General features: G+C 47.9%; 1 protein-coding gene across 1 annotated transcript in view; it reads left to right on the top strand.

Moving 5' to 3' along the window:
• The first annotated feature begins 3,422 nt into the window (after positions 1-3,422).
• Positions 3,423-11,365, top strand: part of pmela (premelanosome protein a) — a 51,967-nt gene continuing 44,024 nt past the window's right edge. The window contains exons 1-3 of the mRNA XM_052111697.1: positions 3,423-3,519; positions 5,120-5,215; positions 5,457-5,603. Of these exons, the coding sequence (XP_051967657.1) occupies positions 3,465-3,519; positions 5,120-5,215; positions 5,457-5,603 (298 nt within the window). The 5' untranslated portion in view covers positions 3,423-3,464. The remainder of the gene's footprint in view (positions 3,520-5,119; positions 5,216-5,456; positions 5,604-11,365) is intronic.

Genomic DNA, 11,365 nt, shown 5'->3' with positions numbered 1-11,365 from the left:
GCGCTCACCTCCATCAAGAGGGTAGGGGACCTGCAGGCGTTCTCTGTTAGTGAACTGTGCCTAGAGTTCGGTCCAGCTCACTCTCATGTCGTCCTGAGACCCCGATCGGGCTACGTGCCCAAGGTTACCACGACCCCTTTTAGGGATCAAGTGGTGAACCTACAAGTGCTGCCTCAGGAGGAGGCAGACCCAGCCTTGGCGTTGCTGTGTCCGGTGCGTGCTCTTCGCACCTACTTGGACCGCACGCAGAGCTTTAGAAGCTCCGAGCAGCTCTTTGTTTGCTTCGGCGGACAGCGGAAGGGAAGCGCTGTCTCCAAACAGAGGATCACCCATTGGGTCGTCGATGCCATCACAATGGCATACCACGCCCATCACATGCCGCCCCCCTGCTGGCCTACGAGCCCATTCTACCAGGGGCGTTGCGGCTTCGTGGGCGTTGTCCCATGGTGCCTCTCTAGCAGACATATGTAGAGCCGTGGGTTGGCCAACACCTAACACCTTTGCGAGGTTCTATAACCTCAGGGTTGAGTCAGTTTCGTCCCGTGTGTTATCAGGTGACACAAACAGGTAAGTTCGGGTCAGCTGGCCGGGTGTATTGCTTGTGCATAGTGCCTTTCCCCTCCCTTGAGGCGAAGACGTGTGCTCTTTTCCCAGTTGCGTTCGCAGGAAGTGTGAACCCTGGATGTTCTTTCTCTCTAGCCTAGTGGCCGTCGAGTCTACAGAGAGGACAGGGTGCAGGGGACCGCTTCATTGCCAGTGTGCTGGGGGTAGTTATGCGACGGCTTGCTGCACTGGCTAAGAGGCACACAGAGGTTTGCCAGTCTCGCACCGCCAGTCTGCGTAACTCGGTTCAGCTCTGTGGCGTTTTCCATGGGGACCCCTAGTGTCAACTCATCGACACAACGTCCCACCGGCCACAACACTGAACCAACCGTTGAAAGCGCCGGGTCTTTGGCTCGGCTCTTCAGTGCGATACCTGATGTGTATTTGCAGCGTCACTCCTTTTATACCCGTATGTCCGGGGGCGTGGCATGCAAATTCCACTCGCCAATTCTCATTGGCCTTTTCTCAAAATCAGAGATGTCTGGGCTCCGCAGGAGCGACCCCTAGTGTCAACTCATCGACACAACGTCTCGTTCCCTCCATCAGTGAACGGATGTTACGTCAGTAACCGAGACGGTTACCAGCCCTTTGGGCTTGAACCCCTAATAATAATAATAATAAAAATCTTAGCAAAAATAATAGGTTTCTACACTTCAAGCTTGAACCCCAAATAATAATAAATATCTTAGCAAAAACAATAGGTTTCTAGCCCTTCTGGCTTGAACCCATAATAAAAATCTTAGCAATTACAATAGGGTTTCTAACCCTTCGGCCTTGAAACCCTAATAAAACTCCTAGCAAAAACAATAGGTTTCTAGCCCTTTGGGCTTGAATCCCTAATAAAGACAAAGAAAAAATCTGTAAAAATACAATACAGTTACAGCACCTTCAGTGCTTGGGCCACTAATTATACTTGTTAAAAGTTTAATCAACACTCAATTTATGTATCATTCTGACAGTAGGACTTTTTGTGTAATACTGATCTTTCATCAGGCTCTTAAATATTTAATTTCCACCCACCCCAAGCAGGATTCAAACCAGCGATCCTTGGCAAGGGAGTCGGACGCACTAACAGGGAGGCTTAAATAGCCTTGGTCACTACTGCATCTCTTAAGGTCAGGAGAGTGAGGTTTACACATTGCACAGCTATTACTTACCAGCTGGCTACATTACACAAGCAAGAGATAATTTGATTAGCTGTTTTGGTATTTGGTGTTTATTTGAATACTACTTTTCAGATATTTTTATTTAACATGTTTATACATGTACAAGATATTGACATATTTACTGTAAAGTTATATTTTAATATAAAAATTACAAATGTTAAAATTAATTCAAATTGCCAAGTGTATTTGATGTATACATTTGAAATATTTGATGCTATTTCTATTGTGCTGTGTTTCTAGTAAGAAGAAATAATCAAATCATTTTTACACAAATCCAGAGAATTCTTATAAAAAAGATACCCCTGAAAATTACAATCTAAGAATTGTTACTGCAACTTTAACACAAACTCAAGAATGCAAAGAATGAAAATAAAAAATATATTAAGGTAAAGTCATGAGGAATAAGAGAATAATAATGAAAGAGCATTATTGATGGGCTTTGCGTACACTCCCATCTTGTGACTCTCCATCAATGCAGCTCAGAGGCTTTTCTCTTGAGAGTAGTAGAAATGACCCAACATGCATGATACACACAAAAGCCATCCTGTGTCCATGTATTCTGAGAATATCTACCTCTTTCTTGTCTTTATCCATAAAAACAATGTACTAGTATTCTCACAGAATCCATGTACGATCACAAGACAAATGACTGCTGAGGCAGAATACAAATTCCCAAACATTAACAAATCCATGAATATGACATAGAATTTTTGGTTCAGCTTTAAATTTCAATGTAATTATTTTTAGCTGTGCTGTGTACTAAAGCAGTATTTACTAATGTACAATATATCAACATTCAATTGTAAGACTTGGTATGTCTTTTTTTTGTGTTTAGGCTGTTGGGAAAAGTCAAAAGTGCAGAAAATTATGAATAATTCTATCTGGAAATGAAAGAGCTAAACCGTAATAAATGCAATTAGAAAAAAGTGTAAGAAGCATGTAAAAGGTTAGAAACATATTGAACATAGGAATGTCATTATAGGATAAATGAAAAGAGTATCTGTATTTCTGTTTTCCATCAAATTTCATTAACCACAGTGCACAAATTCACAAACCTATGTGAATTAAAAACTTCATTGCTGCAGATTTGCCAAATAAATTTAGACATTTTATATATACACTAGCGGTCAAACGTTTTGAAACACTTGACTGAAGTATTTATCATGATCTTAAAAATCTTTTGATCTGAAGGAGTATGCTTAAATGTTTGATATTAGTTTTGTAGACAAAAATATAATTGTGCCACCATATTAATTTATTTCATTATAAAATTAAAATTGTATAATAATAATTTAAAAAAGTTTTGTAATTGATGACTTTATATATATATATATATATATATATATATATATATATATATATATATATATATATATATATATATAAACATTCTACATTGAAGTTTACATAATGGAAGTTTGACCATTATGCTGACAGAAAAATAGATCTTGTAGAAAATTATATTTATTTTAATATTTCTCTTCACTAATTGTAATTAATTATTTGTAAACTTTGCTAAACTACAACTCTTTAAAGGTTTCCTGTGGGAGGAACCTGTTATGCATATACCTATGATGTCATAAATTGGGGGCTTGGTTTGGGTGCTTAAATATGTTGAAGAATGTCTAAAATATCACACAAGTTTCTGTATTAAATCTGACCAGCAGTGACTGTGCTGTAGAGATCATTACTACAATGAGGACTGTTTTGATTGCTCTGATTCTCTCGCTCTCATCATCAGCATTTTCAAGTGAGTATTTCTGTACTTTACATACTTCACATACTCATAAACATGTTATGAACATGAGAAAATATTGTTAATAAGAAGTATTGAGTTCCTTCCAAAAAACATCAGATGGAAGAATAAGTTATACATGAAAGGTTTATACATTTAATTTCACACACCACAGTTTTACTTTCTTTTTATTCTTTGTTGTATATTCGTTCTTTTTTTTCTTTTTTCTAATTATTTTAACAATTGCGTTTGCTATAATTGTCATATGAATTTTCACAAGGCATTTTGTCACAGTCCAAAACTGAAAGATGGCTGTAGAAATGCATCTGGTAAAGCTAAAAACTGGTGACTGTCTAATAATGTCCAGAACTTAAGTGCAGTCCTCTATGAACCCTGAGTAACTGTTTACTAATGAATGAATAATCATTGTAAACTTCACATAAATAAACATAGCTCAAACACATCATTATTTCAAAATATCACAATAGTAATAATATAATTAGTAACATCCTACAAGTAACTACAAACAAGCACTGTATGGTTGAAGCTTTCATGTGGCCTGTAACGAGGGTCCCTATTTAAGTGATAATTGATCATCCTTTGAATTATTAATTATTAATCATTGGCAATATTGGTGCATGATGTCAACCTGTCTAGCATGGCACTAGCAATGGCAATTTCATTTTCATTTAATTTCATTTGGGTTTGATTCCCTGAGAAAACTCTTTGTTAAAATGTATACCTTGAATGCTTTGTCCTCTGTAAATTAAACTTACATATTCAGAGACACGTACTGTTCAGTCACTTGCACCAGTACTATGTGGAAAACAAAAGGTTGACTAGATATAAGAATACCAAGGGGTTTTACCTAATCCCTGTTTTCAGGATTACAGCAGTAACCTCAGCTGAAAGTCACATGAAATGGATTTTAAAGGACTGAGCAGATCGTGTGACTGCTTACCCCCAGCCTCATGCTTTCTCACCTCAACACCCTTATGAAGTCAATTTCTTGCAACTTAACCCCTTAACTGAAGAAAACAGGTTTAGAATTGTAATGTTTATTTATCCATAATATCTACACTAATCTGACTTCTGGGCAATTTCTTTAATAGTTAATATTTATTAATAAGTTTATCTGCGTTTTTAGGGCTTCAACTAAAGAACATGTACACTACATGTATTTAATGAGAACCATTATCTGGTCCTGTTGGATAACTTTTAAAAATAACAGAGTTGGCCTTGCAAGGGTTTTAAGGAACATCCGTGATAATGTGTGGACCAGTGTAGTTTAATGAATTTCTAATTTTAAAACTCTCACATGGTTGCCTTTATATCATCAGGAAGTAAAAAAAAAAAAATTTTTATCTAATGGTTATGCTAGTTCTGTGGACAAATTTAAAATAGTGGGTGACTCTAAAGAAGATCAATATAGTTCTGGTTGGTCACTGCATACTTCCCATTCCATTTTTCCCATTTGCATGATTTCATTATTTTGATGACTTTATTATTATTTTAAAATGTGGGACAGATTAATAATAAAGAATGAGTACACATTTCCAAACTTTGACTTCTAGAGTATAATCCTTCTTCACTACTTCCTCCCTTATTCCTATAGAATCCAGAACTCACTTTTCACGTTATCCCTCATGGAATTCTCAAATGTATCCGATCTGGAGGGATGGAGATCTTAGATACAGAGATTGTTGGAAAGGTATTTTGAGCCAATATTGTACATTATGAAACATGACTACAGTTTAAGTCACCCTTTGATTAAAAATGCATTTTATTGTTTGAGATGTTTTAAATATTATTGTTTCCCAAACTAATAATTATATCTGCATTATAAAAAAATAAACCTATCTGAAAGTATGTTCCAATTCCAATGCCTATGACACCTGCTACATTTCCTGATTGATCTCTTTAACTGTATCTATTTTTTGTGTATTTCACAGGTGGAGAGGTGACATTTGAGGTCAGAAGTGATTCTCCAACAATGACAGGAGCAAAAGCCACCTTCAGCATTGACATTCGTTTTCCCCAGAATCAGACAGTGCTATCTGATGGACAGGTGGTGTGGGCAAGAAACTTTACGATTAATGGTTAGTTGTGCAAGCCTAAGCATATCTTTGGTTCTAAGAACAGTACCCAATCCACTCCCTTAACAATGGAGGCCAGAGTATACCGGAGGCAAGCGGCACTTACAAAGACCTTGTCAAAGTGATTCAAACACAACACAATCCATCCACTAGTTGCTCTTGCTAGTTGTTAAATTCGTAAACATTGGTTAATACATTTGGTATAATGAACTAACAATGACATTTGTTTTACAGCATTAATCAAGGTTAATGTAAATTAACTTAATTTAAATATACTATTGTTCATTGTTAACGTCTAGGTTACGTATGTATCCTCAGTTCCCCGATGGAGGGAACGAGACGTTGTGTCAGAGAACGACACTAGGGGTCTCTCTTGAGCGCCGATATTCACCTCTGTACTATGAAAAAAGGCCAATGAGAGTTGGCAGCCAGTATTTGCATGTCCCGCCCCCGGACATACGGGTATTTAAGCGGCGCAAATATGGGAGTTCATTCAGGATTTTTCTGAGGAGCCGGAAATAGTCCGGCCACAACAGGGGCTCGGCTCAGCGACGTGGCAAGGGGGACACAACGTCTCGTTCCCTCCATCGGGGAACTGAGGTTACGTACGTAACCTAGACGTTCCCCTTCTGTCGCTCTCTTACGTTGTGTCAGAGAACGACACTAGGGGTCCACTTAAAAAGCGCCATGCGCTGAGCCGTGTACGTGATCCGCTGATACAGGAGCGAGCAGGTATTCCTACGTGCAGAACGACCAACTGTATCAGGCCGCGACGTACCCTTCCCCAATGCCCCATTTAAGCCATCAGGATTCCTTATCGTTACCCGGAGGGGGGAACAAGGTGACGGCCGCCAACATGGGAACGGGCCAGCCTGGCTGGGCCTCTTTTCTCTCTATGTTTCTCGCATAGAGCAACTACGGCCGGGGCCCTTACACGCATTGAGGGAAGGGGGTCTTAGCCCTGGTAGGGCGGGGAAGACCCTGCGGAGGCCACACCTACCCGGAGGGGAGGCAAATTTGAGTGGCACATACATCGCATGGCCTATACCTAGGCCTTATGCGGAACAGTAGTGCGGTGGTAGCACCAGCCTCAGAGAGGGGGGAGCACACAGCACGGCACCTGAGGTAGCTGTGACTGCCTAAGGGAAACACGGCGTCAACTCACGTGAGGGGACAGAACCGTGGTTTACACACAGGGGGAGTCCGAGCAGGAGGCCTTACCTGCGGGGCCCCTATACCAGTACAGGGTAGCTAGCGGTACCCGCAGTGGTTTGGGTCGGCGAGTCCCTCCACGAGAACTGCGACCCGCAAGGGCTAGGGAGGAGCCAACCAGTGTCCCAAGCCTGGGATCTCCTGGGAAGAAGGCGCACTGTTTCCCCTGGTTAGGGGAAGGGCGCTGGGTGCAAGCGATCCACCCGGTCAGATCGTCGGCGTGCCACCGAAGTTCTCACGGGCTCGGTACCTGAGAGAACACGGGATCTAAACTGACTCAACTCGGAGATTGTAGAATCTCGCAAAAGTGTTAGGTGTTGCCCAGCCCGCAGCTCTACAAATGTCTGCTAGGGCAGTGCCCCTAGCCAGTGCCCATGAGGACGCAACACTCCTGGTGGAGTGGGCTCGGACCCGCAAAGGGGGGCACGGCCTGGGTGTGATAAGCCAGGGAAATGGCATCGACAACCCAGTGGGCGTAGTCTCTGCTTGGAGACAGCGTTCCTTTCTGCTGTCCCCCAAAGCAGACGAAGAGCTGCTCAGAGCGCCTGGTGCTCTGTGTGCGGTCCAGGTAAATACGTAAGGCACGTACCGGACACAGCAGTGAGAGGGCTGGGTCTGCCTCCTCCCGGGGCAGCGCTTGCAGGTTCACCACCTGATCCCTGAAGGGTGTGGTAGGAACCTTGGGCACGTAGCCCGGTCGCGGTCTTAGGATCACGAAAGTGTCTGCCGGACCGTACTCCAGGCAGGCGTCGCTAACAGAGAACGCATGCAGGTCCCCGACCCTCTTGATGGAGGCGAGCGCGATCAGCAGGGCAGTCTTGAGAGAGAGGGCCCTGAGTCCAACTGAGTCAAGCGGCTCGAAGGGGGGTCTCCGGAGATCCCAGGAGGGAAATAGGTTAGGCCGGGAGGGAATCATCCTCCGGGTACCTTTTAGGAACCTGACGATTAAGTCGTGCTTGCCAAGAGACTTGCCGTCTACCGTGTCATGGTGGGCCGCAATAGCAGCAACATACACCTTGAGGGTGGAGGGGGACAGCCTCCTCTCCAGCCTCTCCTGAAGAAACACGAGCACTGACCTAACTGCGCACTTCTGCGGGTCTTCGGCTCGGGAAGAACACCAGTTCGCGAACAGACGCCACTTCAGGGCATAAAGATGCCTGGTCGAAGGGGCTCTGGCTTGGTTAATAGTGTCTATGACGGCTAAAGGTAGGCCGGCTAGACCCTCCGCGTCCCGGCCCAGGGACCAGACGTGGAGTTTCCAGAGGTCTGGGCGCGGGTGCCAGAGCGTGCCCCGTCCCTGAGAAAGAAGGTCCTTCCTCAGGGAATTCGCCAGGGAGGGGCTGTCATAAGGAGCGTGAGATCCGAAAACCACATCCGGTTGGGCCAGTAGGGGGCCACCAGAGTGACTTGCTCCTTGTCCTCCCTGACCTTGCATAGCACCTGTGCAAGAAGGCTCACTGGGGAAAAGCGTGCTTGCGCAGCCCCACGGGCCAGCTGTGTGCCAGAGCATCTGTCCCCAATGGAGCCTCTGTGAGGGCATACCAGAGCGGACAGTGGGAGGTTTCCTGGGAGGCAAACAGGTCTACCTGGGCCTTGCCGAACCTGTCCCAAATCAGCTGGACCGATTGGGGTGGAGCCTCCACTCTCCGCCAGGCAAGGTTTGTCTTGACAGCCGTCCGCTATCACATTGAGGTTGCCGGGATGTGAGTGGTGCGCAGCGACTCCAGTCGCTACTGACTCCAAAGGAGGAGACGACGGGCGAGCTGTGACATGTGGGGAGCGTACTCGCCTTGGCGGTTTATGTAAGCCACCACCGTGGTGCTGTCTGTCCTGACCAGGACATGTTTGCCACGTAATCATCGGAAGAAATTTCTTCAGGGCAAGACGAACGGCCAGCAGCTCTAGGCAGTTGATGTGCCAGCGCAGCGGCCTTGGTTCCACCGGCCTGCGGCTGCGCGCCCGTTGCACACGGCGCCCAACCCAATTTGGAGGCGCCGGTTGTAACCAGAACGCCGACGGGACACCTGCTGCAAGGGTACCCCTGCCCGAAGAAAGCAGAGGTCTGTCCAGGGTTTGAAGGTTTGGAGGTAGACAGTGGTAATTTCCACACCGTGCGTGCCGTGGCGCCATGCTCGCCTCGGACTCGAAGTCTGGAGCCAATGCTGAAGTGGTCTCATATGCATCAACCCTAGTGGCGCGACCGCCGGAGGATGCCATATGCCCCAGGAGCTGTTGGAAACGCTTCAACGGGACCACGGTGCCTGGCTTGAAGGAAGCGAGGCATTCCAGCACTGACTGAGCATGCTCGTTGGAGAGACGTGCTGTCATTGAGACTGAGTCTAACTCCAAACCGAGAAAAGAGATGCTCTGGACTGGGGTGAGCTTGCTCTTCTCCCAGTTGACCTGAAGCCCCAGCGCGGAGGTGCTCGAGCACCTGGTCTCTGTGTGCGCATAGTAATTCCTGCGAGGGGCCAGAATGAGCCAATCGACGAGGTAATTGAGTATGCGTATGCCCGCTCCTCGTAGCAGGGCAAGAGCCGCCTCTGCGACCTTCGTGAAGACGCAGGGGACAGAGACAGGCCGAAGGGGAGGACCTTGTACTGATACGCCTGGTCGTCGAATGCGAACCGTAGAAAGGGTCGGTGTCGAGGGCGAATTGAGACGTGAAAGTACGCTGCCCTTCAGGTCTACCGCTGCGAACCAATCTAGATGCCGAACGCCAGATAGGATTTGTTTCTGGGTGAGCATTTTGAACGGGAGTTTGGACAGGGTCCGATTGAAAACTCGCAGGTCCAAGATCGGGTCGTATGCCACCGCTTTCTTGGGTACAACGGCAAGGGCTGTAGAAACCCTTCTTCGTTTCGGTTGGAGGGACAGGCTCTATCGCGTCCTTGATTAGAAGGGAGGCGATTTCCTCACGCAGGGAGAGGGCATGTTCGCCGTGCACTGCGGAGGAACGAATGCCCAAGAAGGGGGGCGGAGACCTGGCAAACTGAATTGCGTAACCGAGTCGAATGGTCCGGTGCAGCCAGCGTGACAAGCTGGACAGAGAAAGCCATGCCTCTGCGCTCTGTGCTAGGGGCACCAAGGGGACAAGTATTTTGGACATACCCGGCGGGGCTTCGCAGCGGTGCGGAACAGGTAACGCAGCGTCGGGAGGCTCTGTGGCGTCCCGAGGCTCTGGTGCTGAGAATAAGCTCAAAGCACTTACCTTGTTCCGCGCACCCGGCAGGGGGCGGGTTCGTGACAGAGGAGGAGGTCTGATGTCGGCGTCCTCTGGACTCGTCTGAACCGGCCGGCCGGGGAACAGTCGTGGGGCTGAGGGCGGGAGCACCACATCCTGGGATTGTTGAGGCCTGAAACAAAAGTGCCGTGAGAACGGCATTTGCGGGCCATGTGACCCAGAGGTAAAGGAAATAGCTCTTTTATTGAGAATTTGCCCGTCATGGGGTGCGGCAAATGAAAAAACACAAGATTCTCCTCCCGGCCCTCCACCGGGGGACGGAGCGGTCTCACCATCTCCGGAGCTAACTTCTCGTCCTCTGGGTCCGCTGTCTCAGGGACGTTTGGGAGCCTTCCGGTCCTCGACGGGGTCCGTGGAAGCAGGGGCGACGCTTCCTGCGGTTTGCTCGACACTGGGACTGAGAGCTGGGCCCAGGTTGGGGCGGAGCAGAAGATCTTCTGGCCGCAGGAGGACGCCCTCGGCGAGCAGATGGGGCCTGGGCCGTGGCGGCAGGCTTGCGGCGCGGCATGATGTGAGAAATGGCCTCCGTCTGCTTCTTCACCAGGGAGAACTGCTGGGCAAAGTCCTCCACGGTGTCGCCGAAGAGGCCGAACTGGGAGACAGGGGCGTTGAGGAAGCGAGTCTTGTCGGCTTCATGCATCTCAACCAAGTCCAGCCATTGCTGACATTCCTGGACCACCAGAGTGGCCATCGCCTGCACGAGTGCCCGCGCTGTGACCTTCGTCGCTCTCAGGGCGAGGTCGGTCGCTGAGCGCAGTTCCTGCAGCGTGTCGGGATCAGGGCCACCCCGCTGCATGTTGCGGAGTGCCTTGGCTTGATGGACCTGCAGGAGAGCCATGGCATGCAGGGCGGAAGCGGCGCGTCCGGTAGCGCTGTAGGCCTTCGCGGTGAGCGAGGATGTTGCTCTACAGGACCGGAAGGGAGTACAGGGCGGCCCCGCCAGGTGGTAGTGCTTCCGGGCATATATGGATCGCAACAGCTCTATCCACCTGGGGATCTCCATGTACCCGTGGCGCGCCCGCCGTCGAGGGTGGCGAGGGCGGATGAGCAGGTGGCACGACGAGTGGAGAGGGGTGCTCTCCACGAAGACGCCAGCTCATCATGCACCTCCGGAAGAAAGGTACTGGGGGCGAGGCTGTGAGCGCGCTCCACGCCCAAAACCAATCGTCTAGCCGTGATGGCTGCGGGGAGGATGGAGGGTTCCAATCCAGGCCCACGCTATTGGCTGCCCAGGAAAGCATATCGGACATCTGCGCTGCCGGCCTCCTGCTGGGCGTGCAAGCCCGAGCGGCAGCCCAGAGGAGCCCTC

The sequence above is a fragment of the Xyrauchen texanus genome, chromosome 39 (genome assembly GCF_025860055.1).
Source record: "Xyrauchen texanus isolate HMW12.3.18 chromosome 39, RBS_HiC_50CHRs, whole genome shotgun sequence".
In the NCBI taxonomy this organism is placed as follows: Eukaryota; Metazoa; Chordata; class Actinopteri; order Cypriniformes; family Catostomidae; genus Xyrauchen; species Xyrauchen texanus.
This window is presented reverse-complemented; position numbering and strand designations above follow the sequence as displayed.